Genomic DNA, 25,790 nt, shown 5'->3' with positions numbered 1-25,790 from the left:
GCTGTACAGTATTCAGCAGTATTGCTGAACTTCCCGTCTCCCAAGCTACCGGCTCTGGAAGCTGGCGATTTCAAGCAGCAAGTATCGGCTAATTGTTGCTGCCTGCAACGTTCAGGATGTTTTATGGGTCAGTTTGTCACACGCACACAATAAATGCTTTTAACAGAGCTGCTTGCATTGGGAGAGTATTTCTGCACAACTGTGTAAGCATCGATTGTGTGGCCAGAATTAACCCCCTGCAGATCTTAGCCCAGGAAAAGTTATGTCAATGGGAGAAGAGGGCTCACGTTATCCTCTCCCCAAGGCATGCATAATTCTCATTTTCAGCAATTGCTTTAATGAGAAACTGCTCCATAAAACTGCTCTGCCGTTTAATTTTTGGTAAATTTAGATACCAGAGGAAAACAATAGCTTTCCCCAAATTCAGGAATGATACATCAAAAAGTTTCTGGGGCTGATGCAAAATCTGGGGTTATGTCACCATGACTAAGCCGGATATTCTCTCTTGAATGCAGCTAGCCCCATGCAAATCTCACTCCCTTCCAACCTGCTGAGAATTATTCATTTTCAGTGGAAAAAAAGTGAGAAAAATATTGGTGAAAACCCAAACACAACCCTACAAAAGATTTATTAGCATACAGTGTCTAATGACCCCACCCCAAAATACCTAGTGTAGAGATCCAAGTCACCAAGAAATTTTCACATCTCTCACTGCTCAGCTTCACTGCTGCACCCATCCATCCATGCATGCTACGGCATGACCAACGCATGAGTTTTTAACTCCACGGCAAGTGCCTGTAACTTATCTATTTCCGAGTTCCCTCTCCAGGGCTTGCTCGAGATTATTTTGCACACCCCCTTCTCCTAGTAGGGGCACCACAAACAAAATAACAAACACAAAAACCCCCACAGAAACCAACCCTTTGCTTAGCTTACAGGGACAAATTCCCTGCTGCCATGGTTACCACTCCAACTTCTCTTGTGGAACTAGAAATAAAAAAAAAAAACCAACCAAAACTTCCCTGAGAACAGACGGCTATATAATGTTAGCTCTCCCTCCCTCCCCTCACTCATCATTGTTACCCACTAAATCAGCTACATCTGGCATATTTAATTTGGACTAAATAAAATGTCACTAATTAAAAAGATGCCGAACAAGCAATACATTGACATTATAGAAACAGAGGGCTTAGTATCTGAACACAGCCTATTAGGAGCTGAAAGGATTCAACTAGTTTTTACCAAAAGCTGAGAAACAAAGGCAAGTAAATGGTCCTCTATACAATCTTACTCACAACAATGTCCTCTAGAAGCTCTCCCCTATCGTCTAGGTGTACCAAGGTTTCCAAGCACTAATTCCTGGAGCAGCAGTGGCTCAAATGCAAAGTAGTTAGCTCATTATAGATGGTATTATTTGGCTGGAAGTCTGCAGCCTTCATTCCAACTTTTGAAAAGGTTACTTTGCTAAAGCTGCAATGAATAAGATGGTCGGAAGACATGCACACAAGTTGCTTTAAAGGACCCGTGGCCACGTCGCTGCCTCTGAACAGCAACAGCCTCTCCTCTCTCACGTTCTCCACGCTGTTTTCGGCAGCCTAATTTGAAGTATCACACACCGCTCCGTCCTTCCTCTCTTCCAACTCCTCTCCTCAGCCCATCCCTGAAGACTGACACGTCAGCTCTCTGCATCTCCCATCCCAGGTCACACCGCGGAGGTGAGAGCATTGCTTTCTATTCTGACCAACACAGCCACCTGGCTGAAAGCAGCTCCCCTCACCTCGACATCAGAACGCCCTCCTCCCCCAGCGATCCACATCATACTCCTAGACCAGGCTTTCACCTTTGTGGCTGCATCATTATCAGTATTCCACTGCCACTTATCAGATTTCAGTGCAAAGCTTCACTGAATCATATAAAACTCATTTCACAGCTCTTAAATGTTTTCCATCATCTTTTCTGCCAACTGGTAATCTTTTATTCTAAAGCTGTGCTATCCGTTATGATTAGTTGAATAAGCATTTGAGTGATTTCATTTTTAGTGCCTCCAAGGCTGAGGATTTCCCACGAGAACAGATCATATTCTAAGTGGTCTGGTCCAGATTCTCAGCATTTATAAATCAGACGACGGGCTCCTCTCTATTTTTGCTGATGTGCAAAGTAGAACAGATATTTAGGTATACTTTCATTGCCACTGCTTAATTTCAGTACTACTGATGGTCAAATAAGATTCAAACGTTCAACACAGAAATCCCCCCCCCCCCAAAGTAAATTTTAACAGAATTCTTAACAAGATATTCAAGTGGATTACGTTGATAATACTGGCACACACTAGGCAAGTAAAAAGATTACTCTTCTTAGCAACTCAGTAGTTATAAATGAATTAACAGCGAGCTTTATCCTCACAATTCCAAACTTAATATTAAAGACATAACACAGATGATATATTTCAAAATCATCATGCCTTTAACCTTTTTTCCCATTATAAAAGTTTAAGAACAATCACGGGACACCAGAAGGGTTGAGGTTGGAAGGGACCTCTGGAGGTCACCCGGTCCACCCCCTGCTCAAGCACAGCCACCCGGAGCCGGCTGCCCGGGACCACGTCCAGATGCCGTTGGACAATCTCCAAGGATGGAGATTCTACCACCTCTGGGCAACCTGTGCTGGTGCTCAGTCACCCCTCACGGTGAAGGAGTGTTGCCTGATGTTCGGAGGGAACCTCCTGCGTTCCAGTTTGTGCCCATCGCCTCTGGTCCCGCTGCTGGGCACCACTGAAAAGAGCCTGGCTCCGTCCTCTTTGCACCCTCCTTTCAGGTACTTATGTACATTCGCAAGATGCCCCCTCAGCCTTCTCTTCTCTAGGCTAAACAGTCCCAGCTCTCCCAGTCTTTCCTCACAGGAGAGATGCTCCAGTCCTTTAATCATCTCTGTGGCCCTTTGCTGGATGCTCTCCAGCACATCCATGTCTCTCTTGTACCAGGGAGCCCAGAACTGGACCCAGTACTCCAGGTGTGGCCTCACCAGCGCTGAATAAGGGGAAGGATCACGTCCCTCGACCTGCCGGCAATGCTTTGCCTATGGCAGCCCAGGACATCATCAGCTGCCTTCGTGGCAAGGGCACATTGATGTTTCACATTCAACTTGGTGTCCACCAGGACTCCCAGGTCTTTTTCTGCCAAGCTGCTTTCCAGCTGGGTGGCCCCCAGCCTGTACTGGTGCAGGGGGTTGTTCCTCCCCTGGGGCTGGACTTTGCACTTGCCCTTGTTGAACTTCATGAGGTTTCTGGCAGCCCATTTCTCTAGGCTGTAATCTCCAATACAAACAGTGTGGAGTTACATAAACACCATGATACTAACTAAAAGCACAAAAAAATATCTAGTGAAGTTTCATCACGGTTTAGGAACTCTAAATAGGCCTTTTCCTAGGATCTTTCATCAGTATTTGAACCACTGTGGCATGGCTTGGGAAAAGTTGCCTTTGAGTTAAGTGTTTCAGAAACACTTGAAGTCCATTTGTCAAAGGCCGATGAACTTAGCTGTTTAAGTCTAAATATGAGGTAGTGTGCTGAAACCAATGTGACAATAAAAAAAATGCTTCCTGATATAGAACTAGATGACATAATGCTAGGGATTTGATGCCAAAGCTTGCATGAAAGAAAATGCTACTTCTTCATTCAGCATCTGCTTCAGATTATTTTGCATGGAAGTCACTGCTGCTCCGAAGCTGTCAAGACACAGTCAGCTTCCAATTAAGCTATCTTATCTTTGAAGTTGATTGGAAGCACAGCCTTCTCTTCCCTATAGGCATACCCCTAAAAGTAGGTAATCTGAGATAATTTCCAAATGTATTTATTCTGTGTTGTCCACCCAATTAAACATCTTGCACAAATGCAATCAATGAGCCTTCTCTCTAATTGAAAAGTTTATGCAACAATTTCCATGAGGCTCCCATTAAACATTTAAAATAATTAGCTGTATTAGAAAGACATTTATATTCAAATAGCTCACATGCCCAGTTCCTTTGTTTAGCGTAGGCAAATGAATATGAAAAAGATCCCCAGAGGAAAAGACCAAATATTGGGCGAATCTTTTCTTTAAGACAACAGACACTCCCTAGAAACCAATTCTGCATGGTATTAAACGGGAAATCTTTTAACAGTGGCCTTACTGCTGCAGCTGATCATGGAGAAATCAACCATTTCTAAGACTCGGAAAGGCAATGACAAGGGAGTTGACTCTGTATTTTTATGTATTATAGATAAGAAGTAACAGTCATTACCTTCAAGCATGCTCCCTTCTTCCCCTTCCCCCTCTCCCTAAGTTATTGGCAATAAGTTAAAGAAATCCACCATGAAAAGATACCACCAACTTTATTTCCATCCTGGCACAAATGACAATTTTTTTTTTTTTTTTAATTTTGATGGCTCTGTGTTTACATCATGGATCTTCTTTAAGAATTATGCTGAGAAAAATCTAGGTCATTGAAACCTTCTTAAACTGAATCACAGAGAAACTGAAAGAGAATGTAAAGGCACTGATGTCAGGTTTATTTTGCCTTTTCACAAGCTCATTTTTTTTCCAGATTGACTGGCAGAAGGTAGATCAACCTTTAGACATCTTTCATATTCTGAAGTTTCTATTTCCACGAGTGCGTTAATTCTATTCCCATCCCAAATAAAACATTTTTTTAAAGTGTTGTGCACTTGGCAAACAGACCCAGCTATATAAGAAGGCTAGGCTTAAAGGGCAAAAGTAAGGGCAAAAGTACAACTTGGATCAACATATAACAGAAAATAGCTAAACATCTCAGTTTAGAATTCTGGGCAACATCATAATTTAATAGTCCCTTCTGGACAAAACTGTACTCTCTAAATAAATACGAATGTAAACAGTGTTCCCCCCCCTCCCCCCGCTTGGTTTTAGTATGAATCTGAATATTAAGATCTGCTTCCTTTAGACTATATGCTTATTGCAGTCTTGCATTTATGTAAAATGGTAACACGTATTCAAATTTCATTCTATAGATTTCAAATTACAGCACCTACTTCTTCCATTCAATCACCATGTAGAATTTCTTAGGTTAAAGACATAGCTGCACATGTCAAAACTAATTTATTTTCAAGTAAAAAGTGTCCACTAAAAACATAATGCATTAATAATTATAACTGGCAATGATAAATAATTATTATTAGCTATTAATAATTATTACTGCATTTCTAACCCTGTGTCCAACACAAAGCTGCTGACTTCAGCAAATGTCACTCTATCATTCTTCATTCATTCACACAGAGACAATTCTACACACAAGAAAAACTTTATTGCCTTTCCCAGCTTCAGAAGGTTGTGTCTTTAGATGGTGGTTCAGCATAACCACCATAAGGTTTCTTATTGGAGAAAAATCTATCTTGCCTTTTGTACAATGTAGAAAAGTGTCACAACATTTGCTTCTTCCACAACTCCCCCATCTTGTTGCACAAGATTACACATGGCAAAAGTAAAAATTTTTGGCTAGCTGCAGGATATTAACAAAAAATACTCTGTACTGAAACTATTTTCAGTTCAACTGTTGCTCATACACCCTTCAACATAACAGACACCGATCAGACCCAAAGTGTAACTTGTAAGAAATAAGTGGGTTTGTGGATTTGTTGCCAGAGTTCTGCAGGTTCTTCTTTCAGTGCACCCAGCTGTACAGAAAACAACCCAAGTTTGCTTGGCTCACATCAACTGAGGCTTTGCCAACCTACCCACTCTATGAATTTCACTTTTTAAAGCGTAACAAAATAGCTAGTGCATGAACTTACTCAAGCTAGGCCATGAAAACTGTGTTTAAAGAACAAGTGAAAAGGTGCATCTGGTTCTAGGTGTCATATAATGCATTTCCCTTCCACAGGCAGTGCTGTGTTAAGCCTAACAGCTGAACCTTCCCTGTAAAGACCATTATTTTCCATGTGTGCAGACTGGATTAGGTAAATTACCAGGTAGCTTCATTCTGGAGCTCAACATGGAAACCACCTGGAAATGACAAATTCAGCTTTAAAAAAAGTTAAAAACTAAAACATCAGAGAGACATCCTAATGACTTTGACTGTCCGTTGTGAAGATAATTAATTTGGGGAAATTAACCCTCCTTCCTTTTTCACAAACCAACTTAACGTTTGTTGCATTTGGTTTTCTACTCAAAACAAAAGCTGAGGGTAGCTTTCCCTAGTACAAAATCAGCAGGCAAATCAGAGGTCATATACTTTCTGAAATAGTTGTCCAATTCCACAACTCTCTACCTTGGAAACTCCTGCTATTACTCTCCCCTGTGGGCTTACTGGCTCTTGGGAGATGTACCCCCCCCTCACCCCCGCCGCCAGATTCCCATTTGTTCCTAAAAAAACCCAAGAATCTCACAAGAATTAGCATCGCTATTGTGTATCAAGTACCAATGGCTAAGAGTATCTGTCCATGCAAGTCTATATTCCCTCTCCAAATCTTGTATATGTTTATTTATTGAAAATGGCCATCTCAGATGCCTGAACACTGCATACTGAAGTTGAAACACTACGGAGGCGTGTGGAAGAGCACTGACTTTAATTTGCACAACAAGAATGTGGTGAGAAATGGATCGTTTTTCACAGGCCCTTAACAGATGATGGAAAAAAAAAATCAGCCTTGCAGCTGCCAGCATCTCTCCAGATAAATAAACTCTGCTGTTTCTTTCAGGAGGAGTAAGTGATGAGGAGGTTGGCCCTTCAGGCGAATGGTCAACAAAAATTTCCCACTTAGAAACAAGGCCAGATTTGGTCCTAATAAACCAGCTTGGTAACTCAGGGAAAGGAAAGGATCTTCTCCACCACAGATCACTACCTAGTTTAAGGTTTGCATTCCTCTACACAGAGGTGGCAGTCATGTCGGCTGTCACTGGCCACCTCAGTCAAAGCACATCTAGTCTTCACTAATCATTCAAGTTCCTACTGTGGTCAACAGAAAGAGAAAGAGGCGCTTCAGTGCAATTTATCATCTTCTATAGTTTCGCTACCCTAAGATGGCATAAACGAACTGGAAAGGTAGTCCTCTATCTCACCACTGACTGGAGATACCCAGACAAGCAACCCAAATGAGAGATTTAATTTTTATAGAACCGTATTTCACAGAAATAATTCCCACCCAAATGCTGTCTAAAGGTGATCATATTTCTTGACACTGTGAAAAACTCTGGTAAGCGGTTGCCTAATATTACATGTAATAATAAAGACACCAGGGAATGTAAAAAACCTATTACCCAAGATTTGCTCAGTAGTGGTATTTTTTACTACAGAATAAACTTAAAGGCAAACAGATACAATTCTGTAAAGAAATTTTTGTTCCTGCACGGAGCAATGTAACTTTGGGTGGGGAGGAGCAGAGCACATGCAAAGGTCCCTTGGTCAGACATGAGTCTAATCAAGCAAAATGTGGAATGCAACACCTTCCAAAAAAGCACTTGCTGTTATTAAGTTGTTTTTAACATGAAGCAAGCAGCTACTTGATGAGGTCTGTAAGCAGAAGGACACAGCAGGGGTCTGATAACCTAAGGGTGATTAAACCCAACTCTGTGTCAGAGCTTATGTGCGACTTGTACATTGAGTTTGAGCCAACCCCTGATACCAGCATTCACGATACCAAGTCAGGCACAAAAAGGTGAAGATTATCTTCACCAAGAAATCCCAGTCTCCTCCTCCAAAGTTATAGATTTTCATCTCTACTTCTTGCAAGCTGAGATTCGAGAAAGGGCTGCCTATAGCTGGGAAAAACAACTATGCTGGGTATGTTCATTAGTCTACATGCCATTTTCCAGCAGCAAAAAAAAAAAAATGCCACTGCATAGCAAACAGTATGAAAAGCATGGCCACTCCTACTGCTTGTCTGTTGTATGTAAAGACCTCCAAGTTTGTCTTGCAATAATGCACACCTTTCATAATTCAATGTGCAGTCCATACGGGTACTTAATTCCAGATATTGGTAGTTTAGCTGCAGCATACAAGCTAACTTGCAACCATGTTAGGCAAAGTCAAGTATGTCCTCCCCAAAATACTTTATTATGGTCATAGTAAAAAAGGAGAATTGCTCAGCATAAAGAAATGCTCTTCAACAACCTTTCAAAAGATCTGCTAAGTCACTGCAGGAAAACGGGCCTTGCGAAAGTTTTACACCAACAGAAGTGGGTTTGTACACAAATAATGGAAGTCGTCCTTTCATATCAGGGTCAGAGTTCTGCATTGATGTGCAAGTCTAAGCCAAGCAATGTGAGCTGCTATCAACTCAGACTTTAAATACCTTCTCTTCAAATATTTCTAATGTGTTTCTTGAACTCAGTGAGACCTTACTGGTTTGAAATCCTAGTTAAATATTGTCATACAATTTAAGAGAAAAAATTTAGTTTCTACTTCCCTACGTTTACAGATTTCAAAATAGAGTAACAAAGCAGTCCACCAAGAAAAGCAACTAATTCCTCTACACTCCATCAGCCCTCATACTCAAGATATTGCCCCTAAGTTGCACCTCCAGACACTCTTCAAAAAAGATATAATTGCAGTAGAGATGAACTCAGTTATGTAGAAAGCAGAGGTTGCTGCAAACTCATAATGGAATGCAGTCACTGTGAATCATGTCTGGCACCACAGGCATTTTCTATATTATTTTTGCTGGCATTTTATTAAGGTGCCCCCTTCCTTAATGGCTGCTATTTGAATGCAGGGTGATTAGCACTCCCAAGACTCTGGCTTAGGAGAAAAACAAGCCCTTTGCACGCACATCATCCTCAACCACTTTGCTAGACAAGAGTCAGTTCACCACCACAGCTTTTACAGCTGCATGTTAGAGAAGGCTTGAGAAAGAGGCAGAGAGGAGAAACTGATGTGAGCGTGTTTACAGTGCTGCAAAACTTATCTCGCCATCTTCAGAACTACTAGATCACTTATTTACGGCATGAAAGTAACATACAGAAAGCTTTCTGTAAAGTTCATTCAGCTCTTTCAATTTAATGGTTATACATCAATACAGCAGTCTTTCAACTTAGACCCGTTTTGGACATCTGTTCGATGGATGAACTGCTGGAGACACTCAAAGCCAGCATCTGCTGCACAAGCAATTCCCCTACTCACTGAAAGACTCCATCACGTCCTTGCCCTGCCTCACTTCCTGCAGAATTTCCTGCTATAGTTTGAATCTCAAAGGTTTCTCCTAGACAAAAAGTGACTTCTGGAGATTGCCTAAGTGCTATCCCATGCACACAACAGAGGGCAGGCAGCAATGAAACCTTACAGACACAGCAGCTAGCGCAACCTTGGGCAGAACACAAAGTTAATTTTTTGTTAGCCAGATCGGCTTGAAGTTCCTCTGTATTGCTTGAAGTGTTGCAATTAAGTACTGCTCTAACTATGCTTAATTAGCCTGTAAGCAAATGCTCATTTTTAACTTGCATGCAGTGTAACGCAGAACTAAATGTTCACTGAGAGCAAAGGGAAATTACACTGAAGGTACATTTGCACAAATATAGCTGGCTGCCTCCTGATTTTCCCTTCTTATTAATATCCCAGAAAATATGAAGAAATGTGTCACACTGTACAAATGGTTAGAAACAGACATTTCTCTATCCCTGGAGCTGAATGTGGTGCTCTCCTGCCCACCCAGCTGACGAGCACTCACTTCCCTTGGCATGACAGCCTCTCTCTACAGACAGTGAATGATTTGGATTACCTTTTTCATCTGTGCAGTCAAAAAAACCCCAACACGCCCCCCCCCCCCAAACCAACCAAACACCCCAACAGACTAGGATGCAAACCATGATGGATAAGTATTCTCAAAGATAAAGAAAAAGCATGAACAAAACTTTCACCAAATAGCATTTAAAACATTGACTGGATCCACATTCAGGAGTAAAACCCAGCCTTGGCACCTCTTGTGAAGCAGACAAAAGAGGAAATTAATAGTAGGTTCTCAAATATATTTAGGAACTTTGAAATGCTACAAGTGGAATGACACTAGCTTCAAGCACAGCAAGGACATCTTTCAGCCAGACATTATTTGAGTCTGCTTATCAGAGGACACTCGTTTGACAAGGCTGTAACATAAAGAGGCAAGGCTCAGACTCACTTGGATGAGCTTTACAGAGCTTTGCCAAGCTAGTTTGTTACAGAAAAAAGTTCAAAGGTCAGCCATGGGAAAAAAAAATCCATAGAACAAAACAGCACATACTGCAGAAAAATACTTTGAGAATATCAAATACAAGGTTTTATTTGCATGACTAGATGCTGATATTCCTGTAACATTAGTTTTCAGTTCTTTGCCTAATGAAGAGGACGGTGATCTTTATATATTTAATGTCTATTTCTTTTCAAGCTGCTCCATAAATCCATTACAAGGTGTGTGACAGTATTTGCAAGTAATCTTTTGATCTTTTCCTATATATATTCATATATATATACACACACACACACAGACACACATATACTTGAAGCACTTAAACGTAACACTACTCTGGAGTTTGGGACAACTCAGTAAAGAACATTTATAACCTGAAGCACAACAGGTATTTTTCAGTGCTAAAACTGTGTCCCTGATACCTGACACTGACCAAAGATCCTGTCTATAGCTTGGTCTACATAACTGAGTACTCGGGGAATGGGAATTGCTGCAAACATCTGTAAAGCTATTTGTAAGGTCTAGAAATACTGTGGTTGGCTTGCTTTCAGTGGATTTTAGTGAGCAATAGGGAAAATAAGCGTGACCAGCAAAAGTATGACAAGCAAGTTACTTCAGAGTAATTAGCTGCTCTTAACAGTTTGCAGGCAAGGACAAGCTCAAAAACAGCTCACGGAAGCCCAAGGGCAAATTGTTAAATTAAATCCTGGTGTTTTACTATCAGGATGCTGTTGTTTAGCTTAGAATACTCTTTTCCATAATGTTTTGCACCTTATTTGTTCTTTAGGGTTTTTTTAAAGTAATGTTTTTTCCTTAGGGGTGGCTTGTTCCTATTCTTGTTACCTACTCGGGTAAGGGTGGAAGGGAAACGTGATTTTTAAAGGCGAACCTAAAAGGCAAGAGGAGGAACACGTGCGAGGTCACGACACGGCGAGGCAGCCAACCTTCCCCCGTGGCTGCAGGGCACAGGCATCGGGGCTGGCACCCCAAGCCGTCTCCTGGCGCTGCGGAGCAACGCTGCAGCGAGCCCCGCGCCTCCTGCAACGCCGCGGCGAGCCCCGCGCCTCCTGCAACGCTGCGGCGAGCCCCGCGCCTCCTGCAACGCCGCGCGGGCACGGTGTTCCTGGAGGTCTGGATGGGCGCACGCCGGTGACATCGGGGGTGCGCGGGGTCAAGCGGCGACCTCGTAGTCCGTATCTAAATATCCTCCCAAAGTAGGGCAGTTCCTCGCTCTGGCCAGACAAGGATCTAGGCAGATAAAAGGGATGGCTGGAAAGATCTGGGTGCTTTAAAGTGGCACCTGTTTGGTGGGAAACAAAAGCAGCTTTTAAAGGTCTCTCCCACTCGCACCCCCTTTTCTCCATAAAAACCTGCAGAACAGTTGTTGCTTTGCTGTTAATGAAATTTCACTGGTAGGAAGTCTGCTGAGACAAAGTTGCTGTAGCCACGTTCCCGGGAAACATCCCGTGCTCAACATGGGATCTCACATCCAACCTCCCAGCTGACAGTCAATCCGTTTTGCTTCCGATTGCTATTCATTTCCCCCTCAGCAACAGAGAAAAACCAAACACCTATGGCATGAAGCATAACAAAGATATTTCCAACCCTGTCACTTCCCGAAATGCAGCAGGAGAAACCGGCTCCGGTAATCCTGGCAGCAGCAGGGTCTACCACTGGAGAGAATAAGCAATCCTAATAGCCAACAGAGAAACATGACGTGTAGCTTTTATCAGTCAGTGATGGCTTGCCTTTTAACAAGTCCAGATTCAACTTGCTTTTGTGTAATTTTTGTAAATGGTGTTCAGATTACAGCCAGGCTGAAGCAAAGATTGAAGGCGCTTACGTTAATTAAACAAAATCACTTTTTAGTACAGTAATTCTGCACTCCTACTAGGAGAAAGAATAATACAGTAAGAATTTGTAGCAATAAGGAGACTATAAATCAAGAGCACAGAGAATTGAAACTCATCCCACAATGATTTAATTAACTCAGCGGTATTCTTCTAAGGCAAAAATGTTATTAAATTCCAACTAACATCCCCTCTGTTTAGGAAATGTAACAAAACCGTATCTGTAAGCTCTGGGGCAATGCATGAACATCCCACTACCACACCAATGAACTTGCAAGTTCATTCTTCCCCGGTGCGTCCAGCCAGACACAAACACCACCTAAGCGAAGACAGACATTTCAAACAGATTTCCACTTCGGACATGGGCACAGTTCACTGTCCAGGTAATCACAGCAAGCCCAAAGAAGCCTTTTTCCTGCTGTGAATGAACAGCATTACTCCTGATACTTAAGCAACCACTGCGCTGAGGGTCTGGAAATGAACAAACCAAACACTGGCTTTGCCTTCCGTCCCTAGAAGCGAGTGCCAGCGGGTGAGCAAAAAAAATTGGGCATCTTCCGAGCCCTGCACGAGGTACGTCCACAGCACCCACGGGGGTCCCCCCAGCTGCCAGCCCAGCCCCGTAAGGGCTGCCTCGGCTCACCTCAGAAAGGACCTCGGGCTCGACTCGCTGCGGATTGCCGGCAACAACACGGCGCCACGTCGGATACGCAGCGGAGGCTCTCACCTACGAGCTGGTGCTTTCTTGCCCCTGTCCTACTGGGTAGCGGGGTCCAACAAGGTTTCTTATCCAAAACGCCTGAAGTTGACGAGAACTCACACCTTGAGTCCAGACAGCACAGACGGCAAGGAGAGCCGAGACTCAGCATAGCTATTTGCGCTGTGTTGAGTCACTCCTTAAAGGCTGTCAGTATAAAATTATGACATCTCTGATTAATCTCAACCATTCACTTACGGTATAATTACAATCATTCAATACAGTTCTGGGGTTTTTTTAATCCCCTACTGCACTGATGTTTACACCCAAACCCACTCCTGCCTGCCTCGCCAGGCACAGAGAGAATTAGAATTTCTCTCACGTTACGTTCTCCCGTTTTTCCCTGCACTCTCAGCCCAATAGCTTCTCAGTTCTGTCAGTTCCTGATCAAAGCATAGAACAGCTAAGTTACATTGCCACTGTGCCATTAATAAAACACAGCAAGAGCAACGCTGCACAACAAAAACGTGCAAGGGCACGCGCAACTAAGATGTACGCGCAAAAATCTAGTGTGAATAGGCTAATGCAAAGCCACCGCAGCGTATGCTACAGACTGCTCGGTATTTATACAAGGCAGTCCTAAAGGTTAATTGCAACGGCGTTACTGCCGTAAAACAGCTTTTTAAAACGACTGCAAGCATTACTGTGTGGCTGAGCACCCGGCGGGGCTGCCAGCGCGCGTGCCGCAGGGCAGGTTTGGGTCCGGCCGGCCCCGTCCCGCAGAGCGTGCCGGACCCCCCTCGGCCGGGCGCCGCGTCCCCCGGCGCGCTGCCGCGGGTCCCGAGCGCGCAGCCCTCCTCCCAGCACGCTCCTGCTGCCGGAGCACCGCTTCGGAGCATCGCTTACGGGTCGGGAGCCAAAACGCTGCCGGGAGCGGGGCCAGGTCTGTGCCGTTAAAAACAAAAAAAATCCCAACAAATAACATACTTTTGGGTTTGAGCGCGAGGTGCCCTTAGTGTTTCCAGTAATTCACTCTGGGACTGTAACTACTGTTCTGGCACTTTCCGAAAGCAAGAACGAAGCGGTTCCTTCCCTCCTACCGCCAAGCTTCTCGCTGTAACAGGCGCGAGGGAGGAGGAACGGCAGCTCTGACTCCGTGAGGATGCCGGTCCCCGTCAGACCGCGCGCGGCTCCGGCTGAAGAGCCGCAGACCCACCGACCACCCAGCGCTAACGGCGCGGAGGGCTGCCTCTCCTTAGCTTAGTCCAGAAGACTCGTTAGCCTTTAGTTCTTCGTTACCCTCTTCTTCAGTAACGAGCAAATGAGACTTTCAAAACCATGCGAGATCACCCCCCCCTCCCTGATTTCTTCAGGAGTAATGGGACAACACGTTCGCGTGACACAGGGGACAAGTAACGCAACGTCTTTCCTGCACTGTCCACCAAATTTAGCTCATTTAGCTCAGGAAAGCGTTATTTCTCCAAATGAGAGAGGGGCACCCAGGGAAGCGCAAGGCCTGTTCTCATACAGTTCGATCGCAGCCCCGCAGCGTAGGCCTGATCTTCCCCAATTTTTCCAAACACAATCGCAACTTTCTTAAAAAAAGGCATCCGAGTTAAACATGCCACAGAGCAATCTATGTATGTTTTATTTATTTAGCTCAAGAGCCTTGCTTCAAAGAAAGATTTGAGAGAAACAACATGATATATCGTGGCAGATACCCATGAAAACCCATATTTTAAAGTTGGGCCAAAGGGAGTGCCTGGACCTGGATCTAAGGAATTGTCCAGATTAATCCAGCTACAGGATTTGGCCTGTTTAGAGAAGTAAAATCCTGTTGACTCAACCTCATGTCTGTACTTTTTTCAAAATGTCTTGTTGCTAAAGGTTATTCGACTGCAGGATTAAGTACAAAATTTGCTGTCACACCTGCAAAATCTAACTTAGTACATAAAGTTTTCATTATACAAAAGTTTGTATTTTTATACAGCTACTCTTCCAGAAATCAACATTCTTGTCTTCAAAAGAGCCAGTATAAAAGTTCTTTGGGAAGAAAAAAATAAAAAAATGTGCATCATAACATGTAATTAAAATAATTAAAACTAAGAAGTCTCTTTACAGGAGTTCCTTTGAAGGGTAACTAAATCTGGAAAAAAGAATGGCATTAATTCATACCCATTTGTGAATTCAATTTGCTAGAAGAGAGTAAATAATTTTGGTACATCAAACTGCTATTTGGAAGTTTGCCTGGGCTGTATAGAGGGGGGATGTGAGAAATTTGCCCTATTTTTACAGTTGAAAGCTTCATTGACTCACACAAGATACTTTAGCCTAATATCCTGTGGCATTGCAGTGACCTAGATGTAATTATTGCATGCTTTTTCCAAAATATTTGTACACAACCAGAAATTATAACCTAAGTTACCAACCAGTTCTTAGTTTATACCAGCAACACAAAGATGGACTTCAATTAGCGGTAACCTAGCTGTCTGATGTTTTTAGCAATCTTTTGGACAAATGTTTGGTCTTGGTTTGGTGTAATTTTCTGGTTTCCATTTTCCTTAGACAAACATATTTATCCTGTTAAGCAAATGATGCTTTAAAAACTTTCAGCTGTCCCTTCTCCCAGCCCGCAATCACTGTCCCCACCAGATGTGGGGTGATCTCGTGTTTGTAGGTGCGCATGCATCTTACGAACAAAGATGTGGGGGGGAAAGGGGAAAAAAAAAAAAATCAAATGGTCTTGCAATGCCCCGTGGTGTCACCCAGAAAATGTCCTTCCTGCTCCCACCTTTACCTGCCCTTCCCAGCACGGAAAGCGGGAGCACTTACATGCTCACAGGGGTCTGCTGAAGTTTCTCCCGGCTCGCAGTTGGGCTCCGTGGCGAGAGGCAGACGGGTGGCACTTTGAGGACAGGGAGGCACAAGATGAAGAAGGGAACGCTTGGGCACGCACTGATTGTCAGCCTCCTCCTGCCCAAGCGCATGGACAATGCTGCTCTTGACTCAAGAACTTAGAGAGCTCCTTGGCAGCTATTGCTTGAAGGGTCATGCTTTCTCCAAACACAAGACCTCTGGGGTGTCTCGCTCACCACACCAGTAGTAGCTACTGACTCAACAGCACAGCTAGTCGGTACTTTTCACCCAGGTACTGGACAACCACCTGGTTGACCACATTACTCAAACTTCAGTGGTGCCAATTTTTACAGAACCATGGGCTGTTCACTATCAACAGGCTGACATCTAACATTTCTCACTGTAAAACTTAGTTCAAAGTGGGCTGTTTCCACCTGCAGAACTGCTGAACTCCCAAGGAGCATATACCTGTTTAATTACAAGTCATTTCTTAACCTCTACCGCCAGATGTGTTTGGTCACACAACTGTATAAGCCCAGACCCCACCACTGCAGAGGTTGCCCAGTGCAGGACAGCCTTTGAAACGTAACCTAAAGGTTCACAGTTATTTCTCTTCTAAGTCTTTTAGTACTAAATTATGTGTCAGTTACTCAACCTGCCTATGTGCTTAAAAAAAAAGCATCTACAAAATCTTTTAATTTAGACTTTTTTCTAAACCAGAGAAGATTATCCAGAGTCAAATAAAAAAACCCCAAATCTTCAATGACTTCAGTAAGCTGGTTTTCCTCCCAGATTGATATATCGATGCTCCCATTAAATGACTATCCCATTTGCCTACACATGTTTTTAGTTTTGTGCTAGTACAGAAGACCCGTTATTTCTCACTGTTCTCTGTCTTCTGGGGAGCAGCTGCAGTATGCTCCTGCAGCCATCAGCTTTAAAAGCAGTATTCAGTGCCTGATTGACAGCAGAGCTAGAGGTGGCATACTGCTTCCTGCTGTGGAGAAATCAGTACCATTACCCAGCAGATCTCAGAAAATACATCAGAAAAAGAAATTAATCCTGATATGTGCACTTTTTTGAGTAAGATAAAGAAAATGCTTCATCATCATGAGAAAACAAAAAAATCTACTGCAAAAAAAGTAAAAAAGGTTTACTACAGCTATTTTTCGTTGCTTTATGGCTTTTACCTTTCTTTGCTGAGCCAAGAAAGAGCATGAAACAAATGCAGAGCAGTGCATAAGCAATGTTGCAAACTGCTTATTAAAAAAAGCGGTGGCAACTGCATGAAAAAAATAAGGAAAAGGATCAGAAGCATCTTAATAAGAAATGTATGTCTTAAGCTGCAGCTACATGAATTAAATTTTGCATATGAGAAAGGACAACATCCATTTTTTCAGCTGCAAATATAATTCAAGCTTTATGACCTGAAAGCTCCTTTACTCGCTCTTTCATTCACACACGCATCCTTTTCCTATAGGGAACAATATAACGGGAAGAAGTTTTAATTTAGCAAAACTTGAACGAGCTGGCATTTCTTTATGCCCAAGGTTTGGCAACATGTCATGAGACCCTTCTGTGTTTAACATGACCGGTTCTTTAAATTCCTCTTGTGTAACCACTACTAGGTTTTGTCATTGCAGAGCTGTATTTTAATATTATTTAAAAATAAGACTGAGTTGTTCCATGAGAAACAACACTAATGACATTTCGTTTCTTATGAAGTCGGATCAGACATCCCAGCTTCACACAGTCAGCAAACGAAATACGCGCTCCTTTCCGAAATCCCCTAAGACTACATTAACCCGGGTCCCTCTCAGTCCCCAGGATACCAGCCGACCAAAGGCAACGTTTCCTCCACGCCACGCGTGTGCTGTGATGCCCTGCGTGATCAGAGCTGTGGCGCTGCCGGCTGGAACTGCTGTTTGCCTATTTACCCGCAAGTGCTCGAGAGGCACGAAGGGAATTACTTTTCACTAACACCTCATATATCCCGTGTAATCAGAATGGCTCATTCCAATCTCCAGTGTTAATCCTTGTTTACAATCTGCAAGCAGAGAACCTGAACCTTAAGCATCATTATGTTTAACCGTGGCTTGCATTTTATGTTGTATTTATATTTTTCTTAAAACGCAGCTCATTTTCACTAACTGCCAGCCATTAAAATGTGGTGTTGCAGTCCTTTAAGCTCATCACTTAATTTTGTTATCCAGTAGTTTATATTGTATCTACGGACATTCATCTAAGCAAGAGCATGTCCTAAAATAATTTACTCAACTTCCCAAACTTTACATTTTTTTAATGGGATGAAGTCAGAAAGATGAATAGCATTTCTTAAGTTACTCATTTTTTACTCATGATGTTTAGCAGACTCTACTGAAGGGAACTAGAACTGGATTAAACACAACTAACATCTTATGAGGAGGCTGAACAGACAGATTATTTTGTTATCCAACAACACTTCATGTTTAGAGTTGAGGTATTAAAAATAAAGTATTCTTCCTTCATGAAGAAACTGAACCTACTCTTTTTTTTCTTTTGTCCATCAATACTGTAGAACTAGAGGGGTTTTTTTTTCAGTTCTGTTCCTCTACTCCTTCATTAAAAAGAGGAAAATAACTCAATAGAGAGGAAAACAACTCCTTCCTATCCTTCCCTCACCCCCGAGCCAGTGTTTCTCATCCACCTCCAATCAGTCAATAAACTGAAATGAATGGTATATCTGCATCTACAGAAGCAGCCACTATTGTCCAACATGCTTTACCTCCTCATCTTGTACCCTAAAAGGTTTTACCACTATAAGGGATTGTCTTTGATTAAAAACTTCAGCAGCAAGCATATCTATGCAATATAAATATTTATTTCATTTTAGGCTTTCAAAAGGCTTGCCAAAACTTTATAATTTTTTAACAAAATTATTCTGCCTAATTTTAAAGTAAAATTTAGGGAAAAAATCTACTTTTATTCTGTCTTCATAGCCATCTTCTTACGTACATTAAAAGATTGTTTACTTTTATATTTACATGCTGTTCAACCACTAGTTTCTAAACTCCATCGAAAACTGACACACAGATCATTTAGGATTCTTAAGGCTTTACAGAGCCATCTTTAGGGTGGCTTGGTCAATTTTAGCACAACATAAAGCTAAAAGCCAAAGAATCCCCGAACCCGGGGAGTATTTGGTAAGGTGAGCGCAGGTCCTTCAGCCACTTCAGCGTGTGTCCAAGAGGCAGCTATGCCGCTGGGACACGCCGGGAGGCAGAACTGCCCCTTCCCTGTGCCGTCTCTCCCCAGAGTCAGATGAGCACTGCCCTGCCAAAACAGCCTCTCCGCTTAGCCGGTACCCCGGCCTCTGATGAGGTCCTGCTAAATCCCCGACGGCATGACTCAATTTTTCCCTGGGGCATTATTTGGTTAGCTGTCTGGCTGGTACGTACAAGAAATACAGCGAAACCAATGAAGATGCACTGTGTCTTTCAAGAAAGCGGACTGCTGTTTATGGCGATGCAAAGCAATACAGACGATGCGAGGCGTACATTAGGGTCTACTAGCTTGTAGCTGAACTGTCCACCCAAACCCTTTTATCAGTCAGAGCAGATGTAGGAGCTACTTACAAACTAACTGAGCGGTGATACAGAACATCATCGTATTTTTGGGTACTGAAGCACAGAACTGTTCTAAGCCAACAGTCAGTAAGAGCAACCTATCTTTTCATCCCCATGCAAGTCAGCACAGTTTACAAAACAAAGGTTTTTGAGCCCAACCTTATTCTTTAACCACGCTCAAGGACTGATAGAAAACAGGATGGTCATTTCTCAGAAAGTCGAATGCAATAGAAAAGAAAAACTGTTTGTAGTGTCACTGAGGTTATCACTCTGGACTATGTGAGAGCTCAGTCTGTGCTGTCTTCACTGCCAACAACCCAGAGAGACACCCAGCTTTCCGTGGGACAGTGCTCCCCTTAAGCCCCATTACAAGGAGCTGTGCCTAGTTACATGCTCTAAAAACATTGCTTTGCTTTTTGAGCAGCTTCATGAAGATCAGCAAAATAAAGCAGCACCATGTCCTTAAAGAAAACAGCTGTTCAGTGTCCTTGTGGCACCTGGAATATGCAGTATAACACACACGGATCCTTGTCCAACTCTAAGCTAATTAACTTGACTTCTGAATTAAGTCATTACCTTGGATAACAAAATCCAGAAGATGGTAGGCATTACTGCTTCATTCACAACAGGCACGTATCTGAAAGAGACTTGCTTTATTTTTACACTTCATTCTTACAAACCTTTTAAAAAGGTCTGAAGCCTGTCTGAAGACACTCTCTCGGCCAGCGATGCCCTACTCACAGACAAAGCCTACAAGTGTTTCTACGTATCTTGAAACTCTCTTTCTGCCTTCAAAACGAAATAGTCCACTGCTGGTTTGAACGCGAATGGATGACCCAAAGCTTTGTCCCATACTCACATGCTTACTAGCAGGTTGACTCTGAGGTAAAGATCCAGGGGCCAGCACTGGAGAGCTTGCGGGGCTACAAAGTTCTGGGAAGGGATTTGGGATGGCCGGCAAAGATGACGTTCTGAATTGCTGTTCTTCTTCTTGAAGACGCCTACAAACACAGAAGCACTAAGCATTAAGAGGAGCAAACTGGCATCACTAGACCTGGATCTCCTGCCCCACCATTTGTGATAATGATACTAAAGAAAAGGAATCAAAACCACTCTTTTTCTAAGCAGCTACCATACAGTTACGGCAACTGCAAGCACAAAGTAGGTAACTGCATGTGAAAAATGACCAGCCAGGCAGCTATTCCTGTTTTGTTGCTCGTAACTTGATTACTTGGGTGAGTAACTGTGCACACAAAATACATAGAAATATCTGTCTGTACTCGCTGTTGTAAGCACTAGCTTACAAGCTTGAGCTCTGTGCGCCAGAAAGTCAGTTAAGCTCTTCCAAACCAATGTGAAAGAGGACAACACAATGGCAGTCACTTGGAGCCAAATTCCACACGGATCTGCAAACGAAGGCGTACCCCTGTAAAGCCTCTGAGGCTGACTTTACCCCGGTAAAGCTGAGACCGAAACCAACATTGTCACCTCATTACAATACCAGATTCCATCTCCAAGCAACTCGGCATCTCCTGGAGAAATGGAAATGCAAAGACTCGGCTTGAGCAATAAACTGCAATTACACCCTCCCACCTTGTGCTAGCTGAAGGGTGACTGTTCAGAGGGATCCGCGTCTCCTGCGATACGCCTCACGAGCCTACGTAGGACCAACAGAGCTTCCAGTTCCAGTTCCTAACGCACCTGTACCGCCCACATCAGCAAAAGGAAAACTAAAGCCTACCAGCCGCCACCGAAAAAGCTCGAAAAGATGTGGGACCTGTTGACGGCCACGCAGGCTGCTTTCGGCTTCCCTACTGCTAGGGGACCTCCAGCGAGGACAGGACCCACCGGGTGACCCTGAAGCAGGCTGGCCTGCCACGCCTTTGCAGAAGGCACCATCTAGTGGCAATCCTGGAAGCTTCCAGAGACACTCAACCCGCTCCTGGATTTGAAATGCAAATCGTTAAAAACTCAGTTTGCTCTCGCTTTTTCCCCACGCCTTCAGCAAGCAGAGCCTTCTTATGAGAGCCGGTGGGGAGACAACCGCTGGGTTTGCCTCTGGCAGCGTGTCCCACTCGGGGCACGCTCGCCGGCTCTGCCTGTGCCAGGACCCGGGGGCTGGTAAAATAACCTACTGGGAAATCTGCTCCGCAGGTAACTCTACCCTGCAATTTACTTGCCTTGGTGTTCCACGAACGAGCCTTACAGATTTGGGTTTTTGCTATAAACAGCGTTCCGACCATAACTATGAGCCATGCAAACAACGACTTGACCTGCTTGATTTTTTTTGTGCTGCCGTGTACTTCCCTTTTGTACTTCCCTACAGCGTAGGGTAAAGGACGGTGCAAGATCTCTTCAGCCCAGCAGACTCGTCGTACCAGCAGCTGTGTAATAGTGCTCTGTATTGCAAGTTTTTGACTGACCTCCATTACAAGAAGCGGAACTACAGACTCAACACAATTAGAAAGGTGTGGTTTTCTTAAAATGAGAATTCACTATGCTGTGCTCTGCTCTGCCTATACTGCTGCAGTGCATCATTTACTTCATGGCCGATACATGCGTAAAACTGTGCTCTTAAGAGAATTACCAGAGTCAACCATTCTGTTCTGGCTGCAAAAAAGACACAGCCATCCCCCTCTATGGGAAAGGGCTCTAGATAACCCTAAATGAAAGTTTCGCCATTATTTTCTTTAACAATAAACAGACAATGTTCTTGTGCATATGGAAGTACAGAGTTCAGAAAGGCAGAGTGTTCTCAAAAAAGAGTTGCTAAGTTTTGGAGTGCCAAAAATAGTTTAAATGAAGTGTTTTGACTGAGATATTTACAAAACATCGACAGTTATCGTACTCTAGAGTGCATTTTCTTGTACGGCCCTATTCAAAGTTAAACATGAAATACTTGTAAAAATGATTCCATCATTAGCTGACTTGCTTGTACTGCAGTTACTGCATACTACCCATTCATATAGGAAAGTTGCCTGTCTTAAGAATACCATTCCTATAGGAAATACATCAGCGTAAAGAATCAGGAGCAACCCTTTCCACATCTGGGCTTTTTCTTTTATTATTATTACTTCTCATTTCTTTTGGAGAAGACACTGTTAACTAGAAGGAAAGGAAAACTCCAAATCTTTCCAATTCAGGCAATTTACCAGGCTGACAGGAGCTCCTTTCCTCCTGCTGCCCAAAACGAAGATTTTAAGAACCTCAGCATCACCTACACACTCTCCCGTCACCACCAAGAGCATTCCACTTTAAGCTTGAATTCAAGCCCCCATCCTGACAACGGTGAGATAACGTAAACACTTGTTTTGGTAATGACTCACATAATGCACTCGAGTGAAAGAGCTGAAAGTGCTCGAGGAAGAACAGTTAAATAACCAGGATGTGCTCCTTTTTTGTTTGTTTGTCTTGGACTGTTCAGGAAACCTCCACAGAGAGGTATTTTTTGTATATCAAAGCTAGCTGAATGCACCCTCATCTACCTACGTGATCTCTTATGTTTTATAAAACCAAGAAGCTGTCAGTAGGCACCATACCTGAGAGAACAGTTTCTAACAGTTTGGAAATAAATCCAAATATGGACATCATTTCTACAAATTGGTACCAATGATACGCTTCTACACGTCTGCTACTACAGGTACATCAAACATTGATAAAAAAAAAAGGTGAAAATGTGACATTTTTGCATTTTACAAAACACATGGAAAATACATGTCCTTCACCTACCTGGTACATCTCTCTTATCTACGCAGAAGTCCAGTCTAACACTACTAGGCTCCTACCGAAGTCGATCTCCTATTTTAAAACGTAGCTGTTTTGAAGCTAGTTCAAGACAATTTAACAAGAGGCAGGCAAGTCCCTTGTTCCTACCTGACTGCCATAATGCGCACTGGCTGAGACCGCTGCACCTTCTGCCTTGGAGACGTGGGCTGCAGTCCACCAGATCCTGAGGACGGCAACTGACTGCGGTTGAGCTGACCATTTTGAAGGAGCGGAGTGGTTTCCGACTGCATACTGCACGTAGAGTATAAGCTTTCAAATGAGGAATTCATATCGTTTACCAAAGCTTCTAGGTCCACATCGTCATCTGAAAGACAGAATAAAGGCAGCGTAACACATCTGGAAGTCCCAGATAAAGGAAGTCTGGAAAGACCAAAGACTAAGTTGCAGTAAAGTTATCACATAATTTTGTAGTTATATTTTTACAGTGAATATTTGTGTAGCAGAAATTTATTGATTTTAGAGCAGAAAAATGCAGCTAATAATAGCCAGCAGTGGACATCTATTTTGTCTTCTTGGCAAAAAGCTGCTGACACAGAATTAAATTCTTCTACTACAGTATTCACTATATATACATATATATATACACACACACACACATATATATACACAACCAAAATTTGGTGGGATTTTAATGCTGTCAATGCTAATGTGAAGCACCGCTTCATTTACCGATAAACTGGCATACATTTCAAAAGTATAGCACTTACAAATACCTCTGTCCAGCTTGTCAATGTATCAAGTTCAGACTGTCAAACACAGTAATAAACATTTTGCAAGATGCAGTAATTTAGAAGGAAAAAGACAGTGTTGCAGTGAAGTCAATAGGTGAAAGACACAGTCCTCTGCTGTACATGTCGAAAAGCGATCATTATAGCTTGTTAAAAATCCTGTCTGTATTTCTGCGTATTTTTGAGATACGGTATTTTGAAGGGCAATGCAAGCTTTTAACTGTCACTCCAAGGACTTTGTAAAAAGACCTGTATCCTTGCTCTTGCAACGTGATAGAGACACCCCTGCCTTAAAGAGCCCAAAGTATATCAACCAGGGATGTGGTGGGGGTGGTTGGAGGAACATCAGTCCCTAAAAAGTGCCCCAACCTTTCTACAAATGCCACCTTACCTCACAGTAAGTAACTTGTGCTCATTCGTTCCTCCTTAATGATCGTAATTACTCTGCAAGACAACAAAACTCTGGGAGCCCTTTGCACTAACCACTCTCTGAACTCCTATTGCAGAGTGCTGCAATTACTCCCTAGCCACAAGTTACGTCACTCCCTATCAGGAGTTCAGCGGGCTGACGAACACACACATCGATATCTGCTTCTGGTTACTGCACAGCTACTGCCTGAACAGCTACTTCAGACCGAACACAACTTTGTGCATCCAAAAATGTGCCCTTGTTTTCCAGCTGTATCAATTGGCCTGGTAAAATATACCATTGCTGCCTGCAAACCTTGCGTCTTGCAAAACTCTTCATGACACGGATGGAAAGCAGAGCCAAGCAATAGAGCTAGTAAACATTTACACAGTGCTATGCAGCTGAAATATGCTTTTCACCCCAAATATTTTCCGATAGCCATTCTTTTCCCATGTTTTCTAGGTAAATGAACCACCAGGAGCAGCCATTCAGCTTGTAACCAATTACCATACTTTCTTTGAGAGACCATAAACAATATTCTACCAATATTACTTTTCTTGAGGATATAATCCAAAACAGCACCACTCAATTTCTGTCCACCAACAACATGCCTCAATAACCATAACGGATCAGAACACAGCATTTACATGGCAATTGTTTTGGATGCTGATGACCCCATTTCTCAGTGTTTGATGAACCAAAGACCTACTCAGAATTAAATAGGTGCTGGTCATGTACCTATGTCCGGCCTCTATTTAATGACTTGAAATACTATGTTCCTCACTGAAAGTTGGTAGGCCCTTTACTAAAGTAAAAGCCACTTAGCCTTCACTGAAAAAGTACTCATAGAATTTCTAGGTTTGAACATGTGTTAAAAAAACAAACCACCCCCCCCCCCCCCCAAAAAAAAAAAATCTACCCACAAACAGGTTTCTTCCTTTCATTTCTTTATGGTTATTTCCCTCAGTCTCTGTACTTAACAGCCACTACCCTACTACTAAGACTCACCTTCACTAAGCTACACCATCTTCTCTGTCAGCTAGTTCATGCATTTTCAACAATCTAGACTTTGCTTTGCTTGGACAAAGTCTACAATAATTTTCCTGCTATTTTTAGGGATCTTGAGACAGAGTTGCAATTTAAATTTCATTCCATCCTCCAGATTCTTATCCTGTTTGGAGAGGACATATCAAAAATGCTTCTTGAGCAATCACAAGGGAACCACAGCAGTAGGAGTATAAAGAGGGAGAGGCTGAATTACAAGGCTTTTGAATTTTATCATTCATCTAAAGTACCGGAAGACCAAGCTGTAGGGTGTCAGGTGGCTGTCAAGTAAAAGCTTAGGGGATGGATGAAGGAGACATAAAAGACAAACGCTGGCCACAGAGTCAGGGAGTAAATTACAGCAACTAACAGCAATTGTTTAGCAGGGTGAAAAGCAGAAAGGGAAGAAAGTCAAGGCATACATTCTGTGGAAGTCTGTACGGCTTGGTCCCCGAGGGTGCTAATTTATTAAGAACTTAGACAAAGCTATTAGTGTGCAAGATCATTAAGTTTTCAGATGAATGTAACATGGGAGGAATGATTAAAAGTCAGCTCAAGCTATCCCTGAATAATCAAATAGGCACAAAGGTGTAATATGAAGTCTAATATGCATAAAATGAGGCACTTCATGCAAAATACTAAGCAAA

At 42.8% G+C, this 25,790-nt stretch overlaps 1 protein-coding gene across 2 annotated transcripts in view; it reads right to left on the bottom strand.

Annotated features, from left to right (window-relative positions):
• Positions 1–25,790, bottom strand: part of GRB10 (growth factor receptor-bound protein 10) — a 108,309-nt gene that overhangs the window by 33,331 nt on the left and 49,188 nt on the right. The window contains exons 3-4 of one of the 2 annotated variants that reach the window (XM_010573922.1): positions 23,050–23,266; positions 20,036–20,177 (exon numbers count right to left, since the gene is read on the bottom strand). In XM_010573922.1, coding sequence (XP_010572224.1) covers positions 20,036–20,177; positions 23,050–23,266 — 359 coding nt within the window. Of the gene's footprint in view, positions 1–20,035; positions 20,178–23,049; positions 23,267–25,790 lie in introns of those variants that run through there. The other variant, XM_010573930.1, reaches the window with a different exon arrangement.

This window comes from Haliaeetus leucocephalus, unplaced genomic scaffold (assembly GCF_000737465.1).
Source record: "Haliaeetus leucocephalus isolate CR32 unplaced genomic scaffold, Haliaeetus_leucocephalus-4.0 Scaffold3, whole genome shotgun sequence".
Lineage (NCBI taxonomy): Eukaryota > Metazoa > Chordata > Aves > Accipitriformes > Accipitridae > Haliaeetus > Haliaeetus leucocephalus.
The sequence above is the reverse complement of the archived record's forward strand: the minus strand, read 5'-3'. Positions and strand labels throughout refer to the sequence as shown.